The sequence below is a fragment of the Triplophysa rosa genome, linkage group LG9, assembly GCF_024868665.1.
Source record: "Triplophysa rosa linkage group LG9, Trosa_1v2, whole genome shotgun sequence".
NCBI lineage: Eukaryota > Metazoa > Chordata > Actinopteri > Cypriniformes > Nemacheilidae > Triplophysa > Triplophysa rosa.
This window is the reverse complement of record NC_079898.1, coordinates 17,298,187-17,325,271: the sequence shown is the minus strand read 5'-3', so window position 1 is coordinate 17,325,271 and position 27,085 is coordinate 17,298,187. Positions and strand designations below refer to the sequence as shown.

Here is a 27,085-nt window from a genome sequence, read left to right as displayed (position 1 = left end):
GCTTTAAATTACTTGTTAAAAACTCTGGAAACATGGTGAACAGTTGACAACCAGTAGATGGCAACATTTCTCTTCTAATGCGATCCTTCTTTTCGCAGTTTTGGTTGACCATTGATTTCTGCTGTTGATCATTAATCTGATCACAATAATGCAACAGAAACAACCACGTGTCAGTAAATATAGTCTCACTGTAACCGTTCTGTGCGCCCCACTTGTAAATTACATTTTGCCATCTATATGTATGTTTGTATGCCATAATATCCACAGGTTGTCTATACTGTTATATAGTGTTATATTTGACTAAAAGATGTGATTTACTTGTGTGTTTAATAGAAAGTTGAATGTTGTAATCATAAGTGATTTATGCGCTTACTATGTCTGCGCATGCGCAGTGCGGAGATAGCGCAGAGCTGCAGTTGTTGCTCACTGAAGGCTGCGAGGTAAGTAGCCAACTGACAGAGCGCGACAATAAAACCGTTTCTGTAAACACTAGTCGTGCTGTTAAATCGTTGCAGAAGATGTGCGTGTCATTCTTATGACGACTTTCGTTAATAGAATTCCTTCATTTAATATATTAGTTTCCGGTGGCTCAAAACTAAAGGAATGTGAATTAGCTGATGTGCTAACTTTGCAATCACGGAACTGCATGAGCACGAAGAAAGAGCTGCTCATAATTATGCTTTAATATTTTTCGTTAACTGTAAATCTGTTTATCTGCGAGTTTTACGTTGCAAATTGTTGTTTATTTGAAAGAGGCTGCAGTGTTAAATGTGCATCAGACATAACTTATCTAATGTTAAAGTGATACTTCACCCAAAAATGAAAAATTCTGTCATCATTTACTCACCTTCGAGTTGTTCCAAATGTGTATACATTTCTTTGTTCTGATGAACACAGAGAAAGATATTTGGAATGATGCTTGTAACCAAACAGATCTCAACACCCATTGACTCCCATAGTAGGACAATTTACGTTGAACACAAAATAAGACGTTTTGAAGAATGTAGGACAGAAAACAGTTCTGAGGCACTTTTGACTACCATTGTTTTATTCCTACTATGGTAGTCAATGGGTGTTGAGACCTGTTTAGTTATAAGCATTATTCCAAATATCTTTCTCTGTGTTCATCAGAACAAAGAAATGTATACACATTTGGAACAACTCTAAGGTAAGTAAATGATGACAGAATTTTCATTTTTGGGTGAAGTATCCCTTTCATGTCGCCACAATCAGCCCATTATAATATGCCCATTATATCAATATTTATAAATATTTTAAGGGTTATGTTTCAGGTAGCTTGCAGCTTTGTGTGTTTTTATGCTTTTAATGGAAGTCTGACAAACAGGAAATACACTTGCCAGCTGTTCCACCGACTTTTTAAAAGAATGATAAATAATGTACTTGGGTGAATTATATGTATTGATGGACATGTGCTCAGTATCTTTATTATTGGTTTATTTGTCTCCTCTGTTGTTGTTGAGTTTTAAATAATAATATTAGCAGACTGAGCTATAATCCAGTAATTTAAATAATGTGGTGGAAAAGTAACCTCTGATACACTAGTTTTCATTTTTCATTTTATTTCGTTATACCCATAGCCACATTATGTATCATGTGAATTGTAGAAAAACTGAGAAATATGTGTATCTTTCTCAGACTTAATAACTGTTAAAGATGACGACATCTTGGAGTGATCGGCTCCAAAATTATGCTGAACTTCCAGCCAACATGGATGGTTTATCAATGAAGAAGTACAGAAGAGATGTGCATCACAGGTAATCATACATTTCACCAATGTTAGTAGCTTTGTATGGCATTGCCATTATATCAGATGCTACTTGAGCTGAAAAAAAGTCATGCTTGTTGACAAGATGTGCATGCACTAATATTATGTTTAACAAAGCCTGTATTTCCTAACTGAGTCGGCTTAATTCTTTAATGCATTCTGGCAGGTAAATTTGTCCTGTCAGCATAATACTTACAAGTTTCAAAAATGCTGTGCTTGTGGCAAAGACTTGTTTAGTAAGAGTAATCCTCAGTTACATGTAAATATATTCACGTACATTAGCAAAGTGTTCTGTAGAACAAACATTAAGAGGCAGAAAGAGCAGTTCTTCATGAAGTGCCGTACATTAGTCTGTATGTACTGGTATAATGTACAGTCCATGTATTCCTTTATTACAAAGCTTACCGCAGGAACTGGCCCATTGTCATCCTTCTATGAGGTATGCCAAAGTTTTGTTGTTGATGTGAATTGCTGACTGATTGTCATTTTCTAATTGTTTTGTAATTGTCATTTTTACCATATAATCATCACAGCATTATAAATACAATGAACAAAAGAGTGAGATGACTTCTTCATTTTTCCTCTGGCTTTCTTCATGCTCTGTAACACATCATTTCCCTGTAGTGTAGCAGCTCATTCGTTCCAGAGTAAATGCAAATTCATGTTTAATGCTTTCCTGGAAGTGCATTGCTAGTAAAACATAAAAGAGCTATTCATTTAAAGAGATGGATATCTGGTTTAATGTTTGTTAAGTGATATTTTTATTTGATGACTCATAATAACTTTTCAAGTATTTCAAAAATCAGTATATGAGTGGTTTTATGCTTTGTTATTAACACAGAGTTGTCACAGCAGACTTAAATTTGTATTGGTGTTTTTGTTTTGAAACAATGACCAGCTAATTTCTTTCCTGAAAACTTGATTAAGTGGGAAATCAAGGGATATTGCCTATAGCCGTTCTATGCATCTTATATTTTGCTGTTGTTGGGTAAACAAAGAATAAATGCAATTTAACCGAATTCATATTTTGTGCCAGTAGAGAGAGATGTGAGTTATTGGTCAGTGTTGCTTATTATCTATATTAATATTAACTCCATCACAGCCACACAGTTTACAGATTGTGCCGGAATAATAGTCTGATAATTTTAACACTCTTTACAAGTGAGAGATATTGAATAACATTGGCTAGTATTGATTTTCTTGTTTACCCCCTCAGAGTATTTGTCAACAGAAGTTTGGCAATGGAGAAGATCAAAAGCTTTGGCTTTGATATGGATTACACTCTAGCAGGTAAGAATAACTTTCTGCATTTTGCCTTTTTATTGTTGCATTGCCAGTTGTTTTGAATTGACACAATTTGAAGTAAGTTGAAAAGGGGCTGTTAAAGGAACAGTTCACCCAAACAATGAAGTTGTTCCAAATCTGTATAAATGTCTTTGTTCTGATGAACACAGACAACGATATTTGGAAAAATGCTTGCTTACAAATGCTGTTTACAAAATGTTTTATTCCACAACTATTTTTACTTTACCACTAGTCAATCTGAGCTCAATGTTGGACAGCATGTTATGCTATCTAAGAATAAATCTTTAGCTGGACATGTTCTTTTTTTATAACGGTTGAACCCTGTTGCTATATTGACAGTTCCAACAGTTTGGGATCCCTTAAAGCTTGGTCACAGGGTTGTCGTTTCCTTCCTGTCTTTCAAGCAAAAGGCTTTCTGGTCACTAAGAAAATGTTGTTTTGCAGATCTAGTTAATATTGTGATGAGGTCCAAGTGCTAATGTTTATAGTACATGCATTGAAAGACATGATGGTTATAGAGTTTACTGATTGATAACTGATGCTGTGCATGTGTTCTGGATTCTTTGATCAAAAGTTGGTAATAGTACCCCTCTCAAGGGCAGTGGAAGTGAAGCAGGGTTGTAATCTGAGTACCTTCCCATTTCCTGACCTGGGCCCCGTTTCCCGAAACCTTCTTATAGCTGTGTCGTTCTTAAGTTATACCTTAAGTTGTACCTTATCGTAAATATGTGTTTCCCGAAATGTTCTTAGTTAAGTATACCTTCTGTAAGTCATACGTTCGGAAGGTTGGTCTGGAGCGCTCTTGGCTATACCTTATTATCACTGTTAAGAGTTCACCCTGCTAGTGGCCACTGTGAAAAAAGTCTTATTTACATCGCAGTCTATAAATAAAATTCTAACACCTTTTAAGTAGAAAATAGGGAAGAAAACACACATTCACTCCCTTTACTTATTATTTTTCTTGTCATGAATGAATACATTTAATTGCGATATCAAAATACCTTATTGTAGGGCTGCACAATTATGGCATACTTGTTTACTGTATATTATTCCCCTTGATATTGTAAGTGCGATTAATAATCTTGATTATATTTTAATGTTTTAATAAACGCGGCCATAAGCTACATGCTTCGTGCTGTAATTCACCGCTTGCGCATCCAGTGTCCACGCACAATAAACGTGTGAACTATACAAGTCTAATTGTTAGTTGCTGGAATAAACCTTTTTAATGCACCGCAACAGCAAGTGGCTTTGCGTGACCCTCCTTATGACCCAAAGTTTGAGAACCTTTGATAGAAATGACCATACTGCCAGTTAGTGTAATGGGTTGATACATTTGGGCATGAGATTGCAGGTTCTCATTTCACAATTAAATAATATCCATGGTTGGATTTAGTTTGAAATTTGGTTTATTTTTATCCTATGAGTCCTAATAAATGCAACTTCAGCTATTTCTAAAGTGATTATTTTATAAAGAATGCCGCTACCTCACATAACGCGGTGAAGCAGTCCCTGTGTAGAGTGAATAGTTGATTGTCGAATGATCGATATCCATTAATTCAGCACCACCGCCATGGACAACACCTGCTAAGACGTAAGAAAGTAACCTCCTAAGGTATAGTTCGGGAAACACGCCTAGAAAAGGTATAACTGTAGTTAAGGTGTACCTTTAGAGTCTTCGTAGCGTGCTAAGAGACAACGTAATCGGGAAACGCAGCCCTGCTTTGTATCCCGGCTGAAGATTTGACTCCTGATAAGGCGCTCACCTTTTTGAATTAAACATGGGTTTTGTGTCTCCAGTGGTCTTGTTAGAATCTAGTTTTACAAGGTTCCATTAACCTGCTCTGTGTTCTCTTGTTGACACTAAGAGACACCAGTAGCTGCTGTAGCAAATAGGGCCCTATGATTTCCGCAATGCGGAAAACGCAGACGGAATCACGCAATCCAGACGTAAAAATGTATTATTTTTGTATAAACACGGAATGGCACGGAATCTGGCAAATGTATAACTTCTTGAACAGAAAGTAAATTTAAACAGCTAACAAAATGCTAATTGTGCTATGAATAACGTTAGAATTATTCAGATGCGGTTTAAATAATCTGCTTGCTTTTTGCGTGTCTGTATTAAAAGTGGTTAGATTGCGTGTACCATAGATAGATATAATAAATACCTAGACGCCGCATTGGCTGCTTTGCTCTGCTGCTGCGATAACGTCAACGGCGCCGCCATATTAGTGAGGGCAACAGTACACTAAAAGCCCACTGAACCCAATGGGAGAACTTGTGCTTGATACAACTTTATCATGTCTCTAGTCACATCATATCTCGATTCTTATATTGTAACCTAAGATTAAAAACTACTGTCTTTTGTTGGTGTGGATTATGATTTGGGTATGTGTCTACAAATATCTCCCGTATGCCTAAATCATAAACTGGGGAACAAGGTTATTTTTCTCATAGCGTTAACTTTTGAATGCATAGGATATGCTCGCTAACTTTGTTAGTTATACAAGTAGCAGTTAACTATCGGCCAGAAACTAAATGTAAAAGAAACTGTTTGTCATCTATTTTTAGTTGTCACAAGTGCATTAGTATAAAGGGAGAGGGAACAGTGAGAATTCAAGGCTCATGTTATGTGTCAGGTCTGTGCTCAAGTAAATGCATTTGCTAACGTTTGCCACTGTTAGCACACGCAGACATCTATAGATGTCTCTCAGTTCAATCTTTACTGTAAACACTTGGTTTCTCTGTCTGGTAGGTATAGATGTCAGGCCACTTAACTGGAGGTAATCCTGTCAGTTCATCTCTGGATCCATTGAGTGAGCGCGTACAGGTCAGCCAGATTCCTTGCGTTAAAGTCAACTTTTTTTTAAAAACAATTGCGGTCCTAGACAGTGAGTGACATTACATGTTAAAGTTTAATCAGATTAATCAGAAAGCAAGCAACAAAACGTGCTCCGTAGCATTAGTAACTGGAGCCAAAACGTTTCTGTACTCCACTTAAATAGAAAAGATATGAAATAAGTTGAGAAATGAAAACGATGTTGTGTTTTTATCCAGAAAACTGCATCTCCGCCATTCACTCGTATGTCTTTGGAGTCAGCTTTTGCCCTCACCAATATGGCGGCGGCGTTGACGTACGATCCAGCGGACAATGAGGTGTCCAGGTTATATATGTCTATGGCGTGTACTGCAGGCATAATACTGTCAAAATAAAAGTCTGTTTAACTTGAATAAGTTATAACACTCACAAAATTATAAAAATAGCATTGGCTGCTTTGCTCTGCTGCTGCGATAACGTCAACGGCACCGCCATATTAGTGAGGGCAACAGTACACTAAAAGTCCACTGAACCCAATGGGAGAACTTGTGCTTGATACAACTTTATCATGTCTCTAGTCACATCATATCTCGATTGTTATAGCCTACTTTAAAATTAATGGTTGTCATAAGAAAATGTGAAAATCCATTATTTGTGCCTGTTATCCAGAAAACTGCATCTCCGCCATTCACTCGTATGTCTTTGGAGTCAGCTTTTGCCCTCACCAATATGGCGGCGGCGTTGACGTACGATCCAGCGGACAATGAGGCGTCCAGGTTATATATGTCTATGGCGTGTACTGCAGGCATAATACTGTCAAAATAAAAGTCTGGTTAACTTGAATAAGTTATAACACTCACAAAATTATAAAAATAGTACTTAAATTTAAGTAGACCTGAAAACAAAAGAAAGAAAGATTATGTTCTGGTTTATTAACATAGTTAAGTACATTATACCCTATTTTTACAGATTGTTTTCCTTGTATGGTTCAAAGTATCCACTGTAGTTTTTTTAAATATAGTTTATAAGTGAATATTATAGTTTACTTAAATATTTTCTCATGTGGAAAAACGGAAAAAAACGGAATTTGGGAAAAAATTAAAGGATTTCATAGAGCCCTAAGCAAAGTCCACTTATAGATTACTCCGCATTGAAGTTTAAAATGGTGTTCTGTGAAAAGAAGGCCTGTTTAAAATAGAAAATGACGGGCACCATCTGCTAAAGCACGGCTTTCTAGAAATGGAGATGTTCACAGAAATGCCAAGGATAAAATTGATAGAATTTGCTATACATTTCTTAGAATATTAAGTTCCTTTCATTGCTTCCTTACTGATGTCATTCAGTTCCTTTTACTGGCATAGAAAGTAGATGTTAAATAGCAGTTACACAATTTCATAAATCATCATTGCTATGTTGACCAAATTAAAACTGGACACCTTCTTTCTGTCTTCTCTCTGTTCTGTCAATAGTGTACAAATCTCCAGAGTATGAATCACTTGGCTTTGATCTGACTGTGGAAAGAATGGTTTCCATTGGTTACCCACAAGAGCTGCTAAACTTTGTCTATGATCCTGCTTTTCCAACAAGGTGATTTGAAAGATCCTTCAGTTATAGTGCCAGTTTCACGTTTTTTTACTACTGCATGGTTAAATTCACGCACATTCTGTTTACATTGCAGAGGCTTGGTTTTTGATGCATTGTATGGAAACCTGCTGAAAGTAGATACATACGGAAACATCCTTGTGTGCGCTCATGGTTTCAACTTCCTCCGTGGGTGAGTCGAGGCAGATAAGTTAAGAGCGATTCGATGCTGTGGTTATATACTTCTCAATTTGTTTTTGTTTTTTAACCCAAGTCATTTATTTCCAGTCAAGATTATAAGAGGTGTATTTGTTTGCATAAATTATTTTGTGGACATTAATTAGGAGCCTGGCAAGAAGTTTTACATATTCTTATTTCTTCATTTTTATGTGTAGTCCAGAGATAAGAGAGCTTTACCCAAATAAATTCATCCAGCGTGGAGATACAGAGCGATTCTACATCCTCAACACACTCTTCAACCTACCAGGTGATGAGTCTTTAGTTCTAAAAACACATAGTAGAACATTTTTAAAGCAATATCAATATAATAAATATAAAACAGAGTTTATTTGTCTTGGTCAACATAGTTTGTTTTGTTCTTTGTCAGAGACGTACCTCTTTGCCTGCCTGGTTGACTTCTTCACTAGTTGTGCCAGATACAAAAGGTTTGTTTTATACCCTGAAATGGTTACTCTCACAATTGTATTTGAGGGTTTCTGACATCAGAAATCAGATGATGGGGGAAGTAGACAATCTCTTTTATTTCCAAAGCTACATTTTTCACTGAACTGACTTTATATGTTTTTGTTTCGATTTCTGCCACAGTTGTGAAACAGGCTTTAAAGATGGAGATCTGGAGATGTCCTTCAAGAGTATGTTTCAGGATGTCAGAGATGCTGTGGATTGGGTCCATTTCAAGGTAAAAAATGCATGTCGTTTTGACTGCTATGATGTTAGAGTCTTTATGGGTTTCGTGTTATTGACGTTTGCTTCTCTCTGATATATTAGGGGTCACTGAAGGAGAAGACAGTCGAGAATTTGGAGAAATATGTGGTGAAGGATGTAAGTCAAACAAATGATCACATTATAAATTGATTGTTTATTATTTATTCACATAATAATTGTTTTCTGTGTTTTTCCTTTGGGTATTCCTCATCTAGGCCAAATTGCCCTTGCTTTTAAGTCGAATGAATGAAGTTTCCAAAGTGTTCCTTGTTACCAACAGTGATTACAAGTACACAGATGTGAGTTAATCTCTATATTTTAATAAAAATACTGATTTTGTTTTTGGTATGTATTACAAAGGGGTTCCAGAAAAGATACTCTTAACATCCTTTTTTTTAAATCTTTTTCAGAAAATCATGACATACTTGTTTGAATTTCCACATGGTCCAAAGGTAAGTCAGCTAACCATTTTCAAGGTACACTAGTTTACCATTGGTACATTGTTAGTTTTTTTATTGTTTTGGCTCAGGTCCCCAATAAAATAAATATGTCCAGTAAAAAACGGTCAATACACATCTGCCTCATAACTGTGTAGAAAACCTTAAACAACATTAGTTGTAGTGGTGGAACTCCCCGAGGGTTAACTGTTAATAAACAGTTATGGCTCGTCTGTGTACCCGTTGGGCTCAAAGTCGGAAGATTTTTATTAAAGCATACTATCATCAAATATTGGGTAAGCATTTATGAACAGAATGACAGTGTGTGTCAAGGGCCATACGTGAACTAATTGCATTGCGCTTTCACAGCGTATGACAGTGACAGACTGAATCTATTATTTCTTTATTACAGGCGGGTACACCTCATCGGCCCTGGCAGTCCTACTTTGACCTCATTTTGGTGGATGCCAGAAAGCCTTTGTTCTTTGGGGAGGGAACAGTCCTGAGACAGGTGGACACGGTAAGCTTTTCTACACCGACATGTGTCGGGTGCCATTGCCTACACTTACTCTTTTTTTCCTTGAGTCATTGATTCAGCCATGTATTTTCTTGTAGACCACTGGGAGGCTGAAGATCGGGACATATACAGGTCCCTTGCAGCATGGCATAGTGTATTCTGGTGGTAAGATAATATACGTGCTTGTCTTGTTTATTTTGTCAATTTTGCGAGAATTGCCTGATTGGATGTTTTTCTCTTCAGGTTCCTCGGACATAGTGTGTGATCTGCTGGGAGCAAAGGGGAAGGACATTTTGTACATCGGCGACCACATCTTTGGGGACATCCTTAAGTCAAAGAAGCGTCAGGGCTGGAGAACATTTCTGGTGATTCCTGAGCTGGCTCAGGAGCTGCACGTGTGGACTGACAAGAGCTGTGAGTCAGAATCTTTGTATGGGTCATTTATAAGGTTCAACACGAAGGAATCTGCAGGGCTGTGACATAGATAGAAGTGATCAATGGGAGATGATCAAGGGGGGTAGAGTTCACTAGTTCACCGAACTCCAGTTCACCATGTTCTTTTTTTTATTTCACAGCACTGTTTGAAGAGTTGCAGAGTCTGGATATTTTCTTGGCAGAGCTCTACAAGTAGGTACCACCACAAACCTTCGCTCTGATGTTTGTCTATCCATTGGCATGCGATTCTCGCCCCTAGAGAAGCACTGCTGTTTGATATGCGGGAAAATGGAGTCAGCATTCCCTTCTATTTAAAACCAATTGCTCACTGCTTCTCCTATATTTAACTCTGTCGTCACTTTCACCCTCCACTGTACCCTCCCTTTCCCTTACTCTGCAGTCTCCATCCCTTTTTCAACACTTTCAGATTTGTTTCAGACTTTAATTAGTCGTTATTGTATTAAGTCACAAACTCGCCATCTTTCTTCTCTCCACAGGCATTTGGACAGTAGCAGCAATGAGAGGCCTGATATCAGTTCACTTCAGAGGAGAATTAAGGTACGTTTACTTATACACAGAGATCAAGCACCATCATTTGCTTCATTCTAATGTGTTGTGTGTTGCCTAATCTTTTCAGAAAGTAACCCATGACATGGACATGTGCTATGGGATGATGGGAAGCCTGTTCCGCAGTGGCTCTCGTCAGACTCTGTTTGCATCTCAAGTGATGCGTTACGCTGATCTGTATGCTGCGTCCTTCATCAATCTCCTGTACTATCCCTTCAGCTACCTGTTCAGAGCCGCCCATGTACTGGTGAGGTCAACAAACACGATACAGTTGTGATGGGCATGAAAAAATATTACTTTATGGTTGTCATGCAACATTGGCACATGCGACGGTAATATAGATATACGATTCAATTTCTGACGTGTGTTTTATGATGATGCGATGATGCTCATCATATTCATTTAATAAAAAAGAAAACAATGTTATTTGTTGAAAGTTAAACAAAGTAGCTGTGTTTACACGGGTGCCAGATTTCAATTTGCCATGAATAATAAGATTGCGTTTTTTTCAATCGACGTTACATTGACTATTTCATAGATAAATGTTTTTGTTGATATTCCAGTTAAAATAATATACAGTGTATTCATATAACATTAAAGTACTATAAATGTTGTACTTTCAAATTTGTTTACACCACCCAACTGTAATGTGCAGCAACGGTATTATAAAACCATGGAGAAAGTCCGATTTCATGTAATAAACTCAAGCTGTGGTTTATGTTTAGATGCCTCACGAGTCCACCGTGGAGCACACTCACGTGGACATTAATGACATGGAGTCGCCCATGGCAACACGCAACCGCCACTCAATTGACTTCAGAGAGAGAGAGTGTAAGAGACACCAGCTGACCCGCTCCATAAGCGAGATCAATCCACCCCACCTCTTCCCTCAGACCCCGCAGGAAATCACCCACTGCCACGATGAAGATGACGACGAAGAGGAGGAAGAGGAAGAATAAGTTGACCTTTGACATCACTGTTAACTGGATTCTGGTTCTTAACACATGCATCTTCTATTTCAAAAAGTATGTTTATAGCATTCAGCCATATATTTTAAAAGATATAAGAGTATGTTTATTTCTTGCACTGTCTATTCTAAAGATTACTGTACCAGTTTCAGTATTTAGAGTTTAATGTCTGATGAGAGTATGAAGCTGAACTGGGGCTTTTGTAAATCCGGCTTCTTATTTTTTAATAAGGTATACTGTATTTGTCTGTGAGCCCTGGTCTCACTTAAAAATGCAATGGAAAATGTTTGTTTTGGTAACATGGTGATGTGAATACTCAACAAATGACATTTGCATGATATTAAGGGAACATGTAAAACAGTTACAAATTCTGTCGCTGGTCTATTTAAGCTTGTATAGCATGCTTACACTCTTATTGTGGCTTCAAGGAGTATAATAGATTGCATATTTTCAGCAATGAGCCACAGAGCATGCTGGGAATTATTACTTTAGTGATGTCACAGCAACAATGAAAGCTTATCCAGTACAAAGTTGCTCCCCTCTGACTGATCTTTTCTTTCATTAGAACTGTTAGAATGCAAATCGCTGTCATGTTATTCGGTGATCCGAGCATACATTGAAATAATGCAACTGTTGCCATTTTATGCATCGGTGAAGTGTTGGTTACAGGGTTTCAGGTTTCTTAGGAGTTGTAGGATTCAACCTCACCTTTACATTGGTTACTAAACACTTGGAGGAAAAAGCCAACGCTGAAATTTGTCTTATGCACTCGCCATGGTCACTGTGTTATTAGACCTTGAATCTAGATCATAGATTATTTACTATTTTTATATCCAGCGGTATATTGTTCTACCGGATGTTTTCAAATGAATATTAAAATTTGAAGTAACTTTGTTTGACATTAGTGTAAACAGCATAGCATTTGGTTGTAGAAGGTGATTTAGGATTAAAAGCTGGTTTGAATGTATTGAGTTGCACTTGCCAATGGACACAAAGCATTGTGGGTGACAGTGGACCAAAAGAAGGCTCATCCCTTAATCACACTCGGTCATAACAAAGGTTTCTTTGCTGTTGTAATGTGTACCGGGGTAGAAACTACAGTAACTAACTAGTCTCATGGACCTGGACCCATGTTTGCTTGTGTGTCATAAACTTGATCAGGGTTCTGTTATGTAAAGGGTTAACCTTGTTTTTTGATTGACACAGAGCTCAAGCCCAGCAGTGGTTTTGTTTTGTTTTGTTTTTGCTTGAGTTGCTTGTTGCTTTGAATTAATACCAATGTGCATCCATATGTAAAACTGTAACCTAACTGTAACTTTTGGTTTGTTTGTAACAGTATTTCGAAAGAAAAAATGGGAATGTGGTTTACTCAAGTAAACGTTGCCATTATAATTTATAAAGAAGCATAGAGAGTGAAGTGATGCATCCATAATTGAAGACTGTTCAGGATTTTGACAAACTACAGATTTTCTTGAGGATTATAGAGATTTTATGGCTTTACTGCGTAATTTTGATATATTTGAGTTTATAAAATTGTTACTTTAACAAAATGACAGCCTTTTTTATGTTTGATCGTAGGTTAAGTTAAATCTACTGTACATGGGGGCTTATTTGCATTCATTATGTTTGATTTGTCTGTATTTTATAATTGTTTGACATCTCTGGGTTTGTTTGATTTTGTGTGAATTGAAAACAGTGCTGCCCAATGTGTGTGAATTCAAAATAGTTTCCTTTTTTTATCAACATGCATTTTTTCTGTTTTTTTTCTGTTGTGCTTTACAGGGAGAACTGTATTTACAGACAATGTGACGACTGTCGTTTTACTATAGAAATAAATCAGAATGCTGTCATTACTTTACAGTTTTTTCCCCATCTGTAAAGTGTGCTACACACTGGCTTGGTTTTCATATTATGTCACTTAATATAAAAGCGGTTATGTGAGAATAAAGGGCAAATCTGTTTTGCAGCTCCCCCTTGTGGTCATTCAGTTACAGCTGCTTTTTCTCCTAAAACCTGCATTTCGCTGCTGTCCTTCAACCTTGCATCTTCATATTTCGTTATTTTATTTTTGCTATAAATCGTCATTATTAGTCACATTTTATCACTGGGTTTTGCAAATATCTAATCGATTTTTTTAAAATGCAAGTCAATTTATCAGTATTTAATCATTTAAAAAGTAGTTTTTTTTCCATTTGCGAATTTGGACATCCGTGGTTTCAGAAGGACAGCGAATTTTAAGTTTCTAACTAGTGCTAATGTATCACACATTGAGATGACCAGCTCAAAAACAGTATTTAAATTAATCACAAATGCAGACAGCTATAAAGTTGTCAAACATAGTTTTTATTACAGCAATTTCCATCTGCATTATATATATATATATATATATATATGTATATTTAAATCTGATATAGTATTGTCTGGTTTATAGACTGTAAGCATACAATAGTACTCTCTGATTTATGACTGTACAGTATCTCTATACACATTCAAGATTGAAAATAGCAGCAGTGTATGATAGACTCAAACCGCATGTTAGAGCACCACATTTTTGAAGACGTGTCCTCTCTTCTAAGGCAGCAATCCAACACTAAAACACTGTCTAATTTGTAGGACACCGGTGAATGCTTTAAAGAGACCGCTCCACCAAAATTAAACATCTTGTCAACATTTATTCACCAAAACCTGTATGACCCTTCCTTCTGAAAAAAATGTTGAGAAATGTCTCGGTGGTTTTGCAATGGAAGTGGATGGGCACCCATGTTTGCTTCTGCAGAAGAAAGTCATACAGGTTTGGAATGATAAGACGGTGAGTAAATGATGAAACAATTTTCATTTTGGGTGAGCTATCCCTTTAAGGAAAATGAAGGGTGTTCCTCTTTAACACAGCTTTAAAAGAACTGGAATAAAACATATGTAACACAAGAACAGGAATGCGTATAGATGCATTTGTTAGTGTTTCTAGTACAGAATGGATTTTACATTCAACATCTCGAGCTCTATCACTGCATAATGTTAATCTACTGGACTCTCTACATCACCTCTCAGTCTCTTTTAATAAACTCTGTTAGTGTATTTTCTGCTATATTATCCTGCGTAAGCACATTATTATGGTGATGATTGTCCCTGCATAGCTGTGTCACTATTGCACTGAGAGGTTGCTACATAAATACTTCAGACTTGAATGTCCTAATATCCAGTAGGTTTGTAATTCTGAGCAAAGCAGTAGGTTCTGAAAAAAACACCCTTTCAACATGAAGTCACGAAGCCAAAGTTACCCAGCTATACAAAACACAAGCCAGAGAATCGTTCCCCTTTGTATCAAGAGCAAAAATGTAAATTATGACAAAACCAAAATAAATACAACAATGGTGAATTGTTTTCCTTTTTCCTGTTTGTTCGACTCACGTACCTCTTTTAAACTCCAATGACACAGTCCCACATGGATAGCTTTTTTCTTCTAATAAAAATAATAAGCATGAGGTTATGGAGTCTGAAGACAAAAGTTAAGATGCAAGTTCCTGAAATATTTAGAGCCTTCAGAATGCGTCTCTCTAAAATCTGAAGCAAGGTAGTTGTGACGTTTTACAAAATGTTTCGTATTAAAAATGAGTTATGTGATTACAACAAAAGCAATGGAAATCAAAACACTGTTAATAAAAGAGTGGTCCGACGTACATAAAAATGGAACCAGTCGCGAAACTCTATTCACCTTAAAATAGGTGACGCCGTACCTCGGCACAATCAGGATCGAAGTAAAAACATCTCTATATTCATATAGATGAAGAAGGCCCTCATATGTAAACACATTTGATTTCTTTGTACTGCAAATGCTGTACGTAGCATATCTGCACATGTATGAGACACACAAACCCTTGACGTGGATGAACCTGGGTGGGCAGAAGAAATTGCTGTAGAAAACGGTATCATTTGGCACAATCCAGACAAACGCGGTTTCGTCTGCTTATGCATTTCGTGTCTGAAGCTGCTGTGGAGTTCCCATACTCGAAATAGCTTAGATTAGTTACCTCTAAAAGATCTGTTATCGCTAAAGATCCACAGTGAACCACAATTTTATGCCCAATGTCAAATGTCTTTGGTCATGAGGCCTTTCAGTTCTGGTCGTCTGATAGGCTAATATGCATCCTGACTACTGCTTTCTCGGGCGTCATATGCTTCTATGGAAAATGTTCAGAATGTTTGCTATGCTTTCTTTTCTATGGTCGCATCTTCTCAGGCTTCCAGCGTCGTGTCGCCCAGGCCCTCAGAGGCCTCCATATCTCCACTGTTGACCAATCAGAGAGTACCTCAGCTCTGTCTAAAGGCACAATTATTTCTTTGACCTTCTCTTGTCTGGTCGAGTTGTGATGTGGGTCTTCGTTCCTTCGCAGCTCTCTTTGAACAGAAAGTGATAGTGTGTGAGACAGAGCTTGTACTTCAAGTGTGCTGTAGCCACGGTCCCCGTATCTCCCGGATGTTGGCCAAGAGTGACGGGCAGCCTGAGCGTGATCCCTCCGTCCGTAGATGAGTGAGCAAAATGATGTGGTCCCTGACTGATCCGCTGCCTACGAAACGTGTTAAGGTCATTAGTGCATGCATTGTGGAATACACAGTCCTTCACATTGTGTAGTCTTCGAGTCCGTGCCGATCCCCTTGAAATCGCCATGGCGTCAAAGTGAAGCTGCCCAGTGTACGAAAATGCCTCTCGCTGACTACGTGGAAAGGGAGAGGTTAACAGACAGTGCACGATCTCTCACCATCTATCTCCCTCGTTTCTCGTCCCTCATTCAGCCCGAGGGTGGTTAAATAGCCCCGTCGTGGTGGGCAGTGTGGTTGGGTTTGTGTGAATTGTTGGAGCTCTGTTGCTGGATCAGAAGAGTGGACGACTCGTCCAGCGGTCCATCTTGATGTTCGGTGAAGGTCAACTCGATCTTGGTGAACTCGCTGTCGGTGGACTGAGGCGTCTTGTCCATGCGGGACGCCATCAGGGCGTTCTGATATTGTTGGCGGGTCACCTGATAGATGGAGGGAAGAGATGAATGATCTTTGGAAAGTTTATTTTGGCTAGTCAACTTAAGCATTGCAACATTACAAATATGGTTGGGATTTGAAGTCGGGAATTCCTGCACAAACACATTTTAAAAGCTTGTTTTAAGGTACAGATCACCCAAAAATGAAAATTCGTTCATCGTTTATTTATCCTTGTGTCATTTCAAACCTGTATTTCTTTCTTTTTCTGCAGAACACGCAAGTCGATATTTTGAACAATGTTGGTAACCAAACCACACTGGCCCCCGTTGACTTCCACTGTAAGGACACAAAACCACCGAGACATTTCTCAAAATATCTTTTTTTGTGTTCCACAGAAGAAAGAGTTATATACACGTTTTTAATGACATGAGGGTGAATAAATAACGAGTGAACTCTCCCTTCACGCCCTGCTATATTCACAAAAGAAATTGTGAGGTACAATCTGTCTCAAACGTCAAAAAAGCTTCAAACAGGCTTAAAAGACTTGCATCTAAAAACACTCCAAGCATTTCAAAAGTAAATGATTAATGTCAGTAACATTCAGACCTTGATGTAAAGCAGGTCGGATGCGGCTCTCACGGAGTAGTCTGGCACATAGACCTGCAGGAAGGAGTTGAGCTGGTTGTTGCTGCTGCCCAGCGTGGGAGTGACCGCCTCCATCCGGTCACTCCTGTTTAGGGAGTCCGAGTGGTTGAGTCCAAATGGTCGTGGAGGTGACTTATTTTCTGTAATGTAAATAAAGGGTGACACACTGGTCAGTGGTCAGCTGCTGGGCACAGTATGGTGTAAACAAACTGTAAAGACGCTTGTCTGTGTTCCATTCATTTTAGATACACTCAGAGCCATTGAGTCGCGTCAACTCCGTTGACTCCAATGGAACAGTTTTTTCATTCCAATGGAGGCTCTCAATAGTTCAAGGAAGTTACTAGTAACGCATGGAGCTGCGACTAAACAGACCAACTGAGGTAAACTTCTAACCCATTTAAAGACGAAAGCCATTTAATGAATAAAAAAATGAAAGAAATAAAGCATTTAAAGAGAAAACATAACTTCCTGGAAATATCTGAAAGCTCCATGAATCACGTGACGCTCCAGCGTTTTGGACTTCCGTTGGCAGAACTCTCCCTCTCAATGGCTCTGGATACACTGTCTTTTTTTGATAACAGTGTTTTGGAATGTTTGTCTTTGTTTAGACACTAAATTCGATATCTATTCATTTGCAATCCTAATTTGTCACGTCTCTAAGCAAATTATTAAACTATGTATATGAACCGAAAGAGCAAGAAACGGACTTGGAGCATTTACCATTGTGATATAATACGGTACGGTGAACCCGCTTAGAACTCTCATCATTTTATTATATATTCATCTGGTAAATATTTTGCTCTCTTTTTAAACACTTTCTCCAAACTTTGTCAGAAACATGACATAATTAGAATTAGAACTTCTGTTTAATAACTCACACGTAATGCGCGGTGAAGTGTTTTAATCAAAACAAGATTAGCCTTCTTAAAGAAAGAGTTCAAAGGGTGTCCGTGGGGAAGCGGCGCAACAGTCATTCCACTGGAATGTATATAATCCTGGGGTCAGATGTCTAACTGTGTGGATTTGATCAAATTTACATAGAAAACTTCAGCATTAAAATGTACACGACACTGAATTTAGAGAGGAAACTACATCAAACGCCATATCTAAAACTGTTATTATTCTATTGCCATTATTATGTTTATTTGCAACGTTGTGTAAGATTTGTCTTAAATGACACATCATTGCAAAGATGAATAAATAAAAACCAGTGTAATTAACAAATTTATGACAAAAAATTGTGGGAATTTACTTTCAAGCAACTTTCATTAAAAAGCCATTAATGTCATCTTAATGTCAAATGTCAAATTTAACTTTAAAATTTTATGAATTCAAAGTTTCCTGATAACGGAATGAAGATTAGCTATTGATATGTTCCGCATTATATAACGTAATGCTTCATAAATTCATGCATAACTTGCATTTAAAGTTATTGTAGTATTGTAAGTTGATCTTATTTTTTTTGCCTTCTTGGACTTCATGTCTGTTTTAACTGTTCACAACAGCTGAAAAATATCACAAAAGAACATTTTGTGCTCATCACTGAAAATTAAAGTCCCAAGCACAAAGACACCATCTAAGATCTGTTTCTATGGCTACAGACACAAATTGTCATTTTAAGAAGTCATTTGTGTATTGATTCCAATTCTTTTATCTATTTAAATATTAGAGTATTCTAATGGGTTTTCTAATGAGCAGGTCACATTTTTTTAGGCGCTATTAAGATCTTTTAAATGTGAGGATCATTGAGAATAAGAGTGTCAGGGTTTTAAAGGAAAAAGGTTGAAAAGGCAGATAAACAAGTGCAATACCTGGAGATCCTGCCAGAGATTCTGCCCTGCTCACAACAAAGGTTCGGGACAATGAGAGAGGAACTAGAGAGCAAGAGGAAGGCAGTGAAAGATAGAGAAAGGAGGACAGACGGATTTCATGAGGAGGAAAATATGATTTACATTCCTCAAGAATCATTTGCATAATGTGCACTGTCATTTTTATGATTGATTTAAGAGTTAAAGAACTTCCACATCCCCAAGGAAATTTTATAATAAATCCACAGAGAAACATCCATCATGCTTGATTTGTTAGAAAGAGTCATTTATGATTAAGAAATGAATCATACAGTAAGAAACGCAGCTGAGACTTTACCCCACTTTTAGAAGAGAATGTACATTCAAATTTCAATTAGCATTAATTATTTGAAATAACATCCATACAAATATGTGTGTAATGAGTGTGACAATCCATCGTTCAGACCTGGTGAGGATGTTAGAGACAGAACTCCATAATATGAGAAGGCACCAGCTTCAAACTTCATTCCTTCCTTTCCAGCCTCTACCTCCACTTTCCCCTGCAGGCCAAAAAAAGATGACTTGGCATTCACAGTGACGTCTCTAACCATCAAAACTCACACTCATAACAATGAAATATGGCTGGTAGGGGCTCAGACCTGCAAGATGAGGATGAAGTATTCCACAGGCTTGTTACGGTGAAAGAGGTAGTGCTCTGACATTTTCTTGTTCTTGTCATCGTACTTGAGCTCCTGGATGACGTTGGGATGTTTCAGCAGACGCAGGAGGATCTTCTCAGACATCTGAGCTGGACCAAAAGGCTCCACTTCTGGTGGGAAGAAATAAGGCACAGTAATTCTTTATAAGCTTAACAGAATTCTTGGGAATTGGGAAAAAACACATGTAGTTACTGTACATGCTGGACATTCAGTACCGGTTGCCAAAAAACGCAGCGTGGCCAGCAGAAGCTGTGGTGATATTTTCATCCTCAACTCATTATCGGTGGGCTTGAAAGCTGAGAAGTCCTGTTTCCTCTCTCTGTGAGCGATCTTCTTTTTTGTCTTATTGTCAGCTTGCATTGGGAATAAATGGACAATATTAAGAATGATGTTTCGATTTGAACTGCAAAATGTAAATACGTGAGAAACGGATTTAAATGAGTAGTTACTCACTGTACAAATCCGTCTCGTCTAAAATCTCAGATTTGATGATTTCTTCAATAACGTCCTCTAGTGTGACGATGCCCAGAACTTCATAGAATGGATCTCCCTCCCCTTCATTATTCACTCTTTGGACAATGGCCAGATGGGATTTACCTGCCACGCCACGGCCAAACAAAACAACACATGGGTTACATACGGTTACACCGTGATTATGAGAAAATCTATGGAATTCTGGGGAATGGATTGCATCTCAACGGTGTTCTTCACACTCCACTCTCAAAATCATACAAATTAGTCCAAATTTGTGTTATTGATGATATATTTATAAATGATTATAAGTTCTGTTCTGCGATGTATCTTTCTTAACATCAAACATGGTGGTCCTTCCAAACCCTCTACGACCATAAACGCACTAATACCCCGAATTTCACTTCTGTTGGTTTATGGATCAAATATGCCACGCATGCTTACTAAAACCATCCATCTTAAGTCATCTACGAAAGAGTCAGTATTTGACAATTGCAACCAAAAAAAAAACTGTTCAAACAAGAGGCTCTCAGTGTCAGTCAGACAACCGTGTGTCGCGTTTTCTTAGCAAATCTCTCATGGTTCCACATCTGTTTTCCCAGGACCTCCTCGATAAGCTGCTTAAAAAATTCCTGCCCAGCACTGTCAACCAAAACGTTAAAGAAAATTCTTTTCCTGTTTCTCAGCTAGTGATCATTTAAAAGGAATTTTCCAGAGCCAGAGCTAATATTAGATCCGAAAATGAAGTTTCCATTCGACTTGGACGATGCTCTCATCGGCGTGACACTGTAGCAATCCATTATGTAGGGTGTCCATGTAAACTTTTTTCAGAAATGTTGGCAAATGCCAGTTAAAGCAATGAGAAAGATGTTTCTTACATTTCTACAGGCCAGCAGAGAGAGAGCAGAGTTAATGACTGACTGACTTTACCTCACTTTATCCCGTGCTCAGACGGTGCATGCCTGCTGCGATCACTGAGCACAACTGCCTGAGGAGATATACGTCTGTTTCCATTTAAACCAAGCATGTCAGACTTTTAAAACAGTGGGAAGCTGGGATTATTTCGTAAATAAAAATCGCTTTAACAGTTCCTCTTTGTCACAGCTCTTTCTGTGCCAGCCCACATCTCTCACCCCATCTGATCTTAAGAGAGTTTTAGAAAGCCACTACTCAGCACATGGACTAAATAAGAAACAATAAATGACTTGATCGTTCATCAGTCCAGTTACAACCGAACAGAGCACAACCAGGTCCTATATACAAAAAGAAAGACCATTGTTCTGAGCTTCCAAGAAACACCCACACAGTGTCACAAAGACAGCAGATAAAAAATGACCTTCTAATTTTGAGGAGATATTTAAGTGTATCCAAACGCATAACGCTGTCATTCCGTCCTTCCAGCTCTGGCTGGTCTACTGTACATTTCTAGAGAGTAAATGTTGAAATTGACATATAGATATACACATGCTGTCTTTGGAGACGTATAGCCTGTAATTCTCCCCCAGTTCCCAAGGCATAAAAAATACGACTTCAGGCGTCTACGAATAAGACGTTTTCTTTTCATATTCGAGACGCTCTACGAGAATGTTTTGTTATGGACAGCCAGAAAAAATGATGATTAATGGAATGCTTTCCAGAACGGTCAACATTAAACATTTGGACTCAAGTGAACGGAACCAAGACGACTCCGAATAAACACATGCATTCTAGACGACACATACAGACACGATCTGTCCATTCCCAATTTATTTATGGAAGTAGGTTTTTCCATAGATATTTTCCATAATGGAATTTCTCTATAAATAGTCAGCGGGGCTGTGGGTGGCACGTCTGTGAAGCAAAACTGGAACATCCTACAAACGTTGCAGGCACTTATCAAGGCATTGCTTCTTTTCTTATCTGGTCCTTTTTTAAATAGAAAAAGAACTGTAGGTTCCCAAGGCACAGACTTGCAACAGTCTTAAAGTGATAGTTCATCTAAAAATGAAAATTCTGTCATCATTTACTCACCCTCTTGTCATTTCAAACCTGTATGACTTTCTTTCCTCTGCAGAACACAAAAGAAGATATTTGGAAGAAAGTTGGTAACGAACAGCAATGGCCCTCATTCACTTCTATTGTATGGACACAAAACCAATGCAAGTCAATGTGGGCCAGTTATCAACATCCTTCAAAATATATTCTTTTGTGTTCTGCGGAAGAAAGAAAGTCATACAGGTTTGAAATGACAAGAGGGCGAGTATGATGAAACAATTTTTGTTTTTGGGTAAAATTCAGGCTTCTTTCCCCTGTGGCTCACGGTGTCATAAACGGTATAACGGGCTACATATAAACGTATATAAACTGTTATTTCACATACAAGAAAAAACAGCACTTATAATGCATAAAGTGTACATAAAACTGTGGTTTTCAGATTACTTTTGCATTACAGAGCATCTCCTGAAGCCCACTGTCATTGGAGGGGACACCCAGAAACAAAGAGCCCAAAGACCCGCTATAATTAAGCGTCCTCATTGAGCCCAGGGGACAGGGGGTAGGTTTTGTTGGTCTAGGTATAGAGTAAAATTAAAAGTAAAGACATTAAAACTTCATGAATTCATCCTTTTATTAACTAGTCTAGACTTTAATGACACTAACAATTGTTCCATTTTATCGGACCACAAATCTCTAGAGAAACTTTGGTGCAAAAAAGCCCTATTAACGGAGTTATTTAACTGCTCATCACACAATGTTTTGGATTGATTCGCACATTAAAGGCATCATTACGAAGATACCTTTCGGTTCACTACTATTAACATGATTATGTTAGACTGTAGTGTGTTTAAATCTGGCAATCCACAATAACTGAAAAAGTAAAACGAAATCTGCTTCTGCTTATCTTATTTAAAAAAATATATATTCAAATATCATTGACAGTAATGCACTAAAAGCATTAGGGGTGGTTTCCCAGATAGGGTTTAAGCCTAGTCCCAGATTAATTTAAATGTTAGAGGTGTCTTGATCGATAACAACTTGCACTGGCATTTAAAATATACCAATGTGATTGTTCTGTCTTAAGATGCCCACAGTAATGTTTTTATAATAAATTATGTTTTTAAAAACGACTTAAAAATACTTACTACTAAGGCCAGGGGCCTCATTTATAGAATGTTGCATAGAAACCGTACTAAATTTGGTTTTACGATCATTTCTCATAGATTCATAGAGTGAACGTACACACAGAAAACGCATGTACGCCTCTCTATCAGATGTGAAGTCTATAAATCACAAATGATCATGAAATTGCATTCAGCTAACGGTTTCAGATCTCCACCTTTTAATGATTTCTAATTAATGTCACTGATATATGAAAGAGCACCTATCAACGCCCAAACCCTTTACGAGTGGCAAGAATGACTTATATTTCCAAAAACCTGCAGCACTCGGACAAGCAAAAGTGCGTACGTCTGCTCAGACCCTGACGTGGCCAAGCACTTTTCCACGTCAAAGACCGTTTTTACAAATATGAATGTTGCCGTGGATTTTTGCGTACGCACACTTTCTGTACTGATGTAAAGCACTAACTGTACAAACACATTAAAAAACTTCATCTTCATGTTTGTCAACATAATTTATCAACATAAACATCGATTAACCCTGTGAATTCCTGACCCCGCTTACAGGATTACACATTCCAACCCTACAACATTTTGAACACAAATGCCTCTCATTCCCAGCAAGAGTCGATTTTAAAGAGAAGAGGCCAAGGCTAAAGAGCAACATTGAAATGTTACAATGCAACATTACAATATCTGAATAAAAAATCTAACAAAATAAATTAAAATGAAGAACTTCCAAGGAATAAATGCAGAATCCATTAGAATCCGCTAAATGACCACTTGCCCTATGACACTTTGTGCGACAAACCTGCTGTCCTCATAACAAAATATCACTACTTTTTTGTTGAGTAAAAGTGCTTCGAAAGGTATGCCGAGTCCCAACAAAGACAGAGAGAGAGAAAGGGCTGATGTGGGTAATATAGAGTTCTTTACACAGGAGATGTGGGGCATCGAAGACAGGCTTTGTTGATGGAGTCAAACTCGACACTGTACAACACATACCTCAATTGTTGCCCAAATCTGTTTAAGTCCATTTCCTGTTGAGGCACAATTTGTGGAATGTTGGGCCTCGGTCCTACTGAGGTATGCATCCCCGACAGGGTGACAGCCCAGTTTGACAACTGCACTCTCGAACCCAGAACAATTCAATAACATCTAATGGGGTAAATTATTGTGAGCTAACGTCAAGCATTTATAACATTTAAATACACACAAAGGCATATTGAGCATTTTTCCACAACACGTAATGACATAACTTGCCCAGAGTAACTCATATTTCTGTCAGAGCAATATTTCACAGCCTTTGCTCGGAGACGTCATGTTCTGACCGCTCAGGAAGAGCGAATGAAAACTGCAAGCCAGACCGATTTGTCTGCCTGCTGAAGGAGGGGTTCCTTAGGCATGAAAATCTAACCGGCGATCATAAAACAGCTTTATGGGCTGTGATATCATAAAACATAAGCTCAGATTTTATCTAAACCTGAATTTGCTGAATACACACTTATATGAGCGAATATGGACCTGTCATGAACTCTGCTCCTGTAAACACTTTTAACAATTGTTTTTATCACAGACCTTTCATCAAAATAAACAAAACTATTATCCTGAGCATTGAAAGCTAAATACTGCAAGCGATTCTCTGGTTTGTATCATTTTTTTAGGGCATTCATGAACCCCCAGTTTTAGAATAAGAAAGGAATTTTTCAGAATGAATTATTAATATTAACTATTTAATACCATCCAACAGTAAATGATCGATATACTATCCAAGGGTTTTTGTAAAAGTGGGGTAAGCAAACCCTGCTCCTGGAGGGCTACCTTTCTGAAACGTTTCAATTAAACCGACCTGAACCAGCTAATCAAGATCTTCAGGATTACTAGCAAATGACAGACAGGTTTGTTGGAGCAGGGCTGGAACTGAGATCTGCAGGAAGGTCGCCCTCCAGGAACAGGGTTGGCTGCATTCAACTTTACCTTTCTTAAACTCCTCGAGCATGGCATCCAGCTTCGTGTCATTGAAGACAAAATGAAGAGGGTGACTGTAGAACTTGGTGATGGTTTTCAATGGAGTGCAGTCATCTGGATCCACAAAGGCCAAGTCCTTCACAAACAACAGGTCCACAATATGACATTTCTCCCCCTCGTACACTGGTATGCGCGTGTAGCCGCTCTCCATGATCTCAGACATGGTGTTAAAGTCCAAGATGGCATCGCTGGCGATCATGAAGCAGTCTCGCAGAGGTGTCATGACATCCTCTACGGTTTTAGTCCTGAGCTCCAGAGCGCCCTGGATGATGTTCAGCTCCTCCTTTACCAAATCATTATACGGATCCGTCACTCTGAGCATCTCCAGAAGTTTCTCCCTGTTGTACACGGTGCCTATCTCCTGACCCAGGACATGGTCCAAGAGTTTGCTGACAGGAAAAGACGCAGGAAAAGTAAGAATCATGAAAAACTTTGTGAGGAATATTGTGTTTGCACCTACAGCGAGCCCATGCCTGGAGCAAATAGCTTGTGGCACAATTTCTCCAAATATCACAATTCCTATAGTGGACACCACTACAGCAATAAGACCTGAACCAGCAATGTCATCAAGCAGTATAGTCAAAGTGGTATTGACCAAAACGTTTCCCAAAAGTAAAGAGCAAAGCAGGTAGTTTCCTTGGCTGCGCACTGGTTCAATTTTCTTTGCGTAAGTTTTCTCTTTCTCCGTGCCGCAGTTCTGGACTATCCGGAGCTCCATGGGATCCAACGCCATCAGTCCCAGATTCAGCCCGCTGAACATACCGGACAAACACAGCAACATGGCAATAGAAATCACCTGCAGCCAGAAAGGCAGCAGAAACTTTTTCTCCTCCACCACGAGAACTTTCGTGTCATGCCCGTCGTGATAAACCCATGTGCTTTCTGACCACAAGTCCTGCGCGCCAGGTGCGGCAGGTACAGGAGTGGCGATGCACAGGTAATACAATTTACTCTTCTCTGTTTTTCGCAGCGGTTTCACCTCTATTTCGATAATCCCAGAAGTCTTTCGATTCACTTCCACGTTGGGAAGAATGATGATGTCCGAGGATCGGATGCCACAGGGACGAGGGGCAGGTGCGTCCCCGAAACTCTCCGCAGGTGCGCCGCTGTCACTCGAGCGCTCGTGTTCCGTGAAAGCGAGTTTGGACCACGTCTCGTTGTTAATGTTTTGCCCGTAGACCCTTAACCTGACACGAGATCGTTCGCTGACGCGCAAATAACCTCTGTCCATAAAAGACACCTCGTCTGTTTCCTCGAGTCGGATACCGATGATGACAGTCTCGTCCGACGCGTCTTTGCCGTCCGCGCAGCCGATCACACAACCGCTGACCATTAAGAAAATAACAGTCAATGATCGAGCCCGGTTCAGCGCCGCCATATTAGAAGTGGGCACTGCGGTCCATTGCTCTGCCATGTTGACAATGGGCAGATTTTACTGAATGAACGGATGATGCCACAGTCAGAGGGATTCGGAGTCCGCCTTCATCCTGTCTTTAGCCTGGTTGACATCAAGCGACGAGGCCGGCATTACTCACCGCGTATCGCTGCCTCTCTGCAGCACGATGACACACCAGCACGCTCTATGTAAACTGCTGTTTGTACGGATGTCGCTTGACGGACGTTCGTTTTGACCAACCGGTTGACGTATGCAAATTACGGCTGGGATATCGAAGGCCGTAACCAATAACAACGCACGGAATGCCGGAGGAGAGGCGGACCCAAGGACCTTACAAGCGGTAGTGGGTGTTGTTGAAAACCAATCAATGGTTGAAATAAGGGGTACCTAAAGGGTAGGAGTGTTCTCCAGCGGCCAACAGTCTCTCGCCGATTAAACTACTAGCCAATAGATTGCATTAACGTTTCGAGGATTTTGAGGAAAACACATCGGAGAAACACATTGTTTAGCGGGTTAAACTATTAACAAGAAACATTAGAAAAAATATCGGAGAGAAACAGAACGAAGGGAATATTATTCATTTCTTATATAGCTCAGATCCGAAAGTGAAG

The 27,085-nt window shown here is 38.8% G+C and overlaps 2 protein-coding genes across 4 annotated transcripts; one reads left to right on the top strand and one right to left on the bottom strand.

Moving 5' to 3' along the window:
• Positions 1-393: 393 nt before the first annotated feature.
• On the top strand, positions 394-13,328 carry nt5c2a (5'-nucleotidase, cytosolic IIa). Of its 2 annotated transcripts, XM_057341500.1 has the most exons (19): positions 394-440; positions 1,657-1,775; positions 2,187-2,225; positions 3,003-3,076; positions 7,382-7,499; positions 7,591-7,686; positions 7,889-7,980; positions 8,101-8,158; positions 8,319-8,412; positions 8,502-8,555; positions 8,654-8,737; positions 8,849-8,890; positions 9,288-9,395; positions 9,491-9,557; positions 9,636-9,806; positions 9,968-10,019; positions 10,325-10,385; positions 10,465-10,641; positions 11,120-13,328. In XM_057341500.1, exons 2-19 carry the CDS (start codon positions 1,675-1,677, stop codon positions 11,351-11,353), a joined length of 1,722 nt encoding a protein of 573 aa, XP_057197483.1. In that variant the 5' UTR covers positions 394-440; positions 1,657-1,674; the 3' UTR covers positions 11,354-13,328. The 2 variants fall into 2 exon arrangements, with proteins under 2 accessions (XP_057197483.1, XP_057197484.1); XM_057341501.1 differs by lacking the exon at positions 2,187-2,225.
• Positions 13,329-13,496: 168 nt separating this feature from the next.
• On the bottom strand, positions 13,497-26,662 carry cnnm2a (cyclin and CBS domain divalent metal cation transport mediator 2a). 2 transcript variants are annotated; one of them, XM_057341498.1, is made up of 8 exons: positions 25,028-26,662; positions 19,938-20,081; positions 19,700-19,837; positions 19,425-19,594; positions 19,232-19,325; positions 18,790-18,852; positions 16,940-17,118; positions 13,504-16,377 (listed from the first exon to the last, which is right to left on the bottom strand). In XM_057341498.1, exons 1-8 carry the CDS (start codon positions 26,490-26,492, stop codon positions 16,165-16,167), a joined length of 2,466 nt encoding a protein of 821 aa, XP_057197481.1. In that variant the 5' UTR covers positions 26,493-26,662; the 3' UTR covers positions 13,504-16,164. The 2 variants fall into 2 exon arrangements, with proteins under 2 accessions (XP_057197482.1, XP_057197481.1); XM_057341499.1 differs by lacking the exon at positions 18,790-18,852 and having other exon boundaries at positions 13,497-16,377.
• Between the last annotated feature and the right edge of the window lie 423 nt (positions 26,663-27,085).

What these genes read in the sequence shown, in the direction of transcription:
- nt5c2a (XM_057341500.1), top strand. Translation starts at nt 1,675, where the DNA reads ATGACGACATCTTGGAGTGATCGGCTCCAAAATTATGCTGAACTTCCA. An exon ending in CATTGTCATCCTTCTATGAG is followed by an intron (nt 2,226 to 3,002) that starts GTATGCCAAAGT and finishes TTACCCCCTCAG; the next exon opens with AGTATTTGTCAACAGAAGTT. An exon ending in TATGGATTACACTCTAGCAG is followed by an intron (nt 3,077 to 7,381) that starts GTAAGAATAACT and finishes TTCTGTCAATAG; the next exon opens with TGTACAAATCTCCAGAGTAT.
- cnnm2a (XM_057341498.1), bottom strand. Translation starts at nt 26,492, where the DNA reads ATGGCAGAGCAATGGACCGCAGTGCCCACTTCTAATATGGCGGCGCTG. An exon ending in GCTGCGTTTTTTGGCAACCG is followed by an intron (nt 19,595 to 19,699) that starts GTACTGAATGTC and finishes TCTTCCCACCAG; the next exon opens with AAGTGGAGCCTTTTGGTCCA. An exon ending in CCGACCTGCTTTACATCAAG is followed by an intron (nt 16,378 to 16,939) that starts GTCTGAATGTTA and finishes TCCATCTATCAG; the next exon opens with GTGACCCGCCAACAATATCA.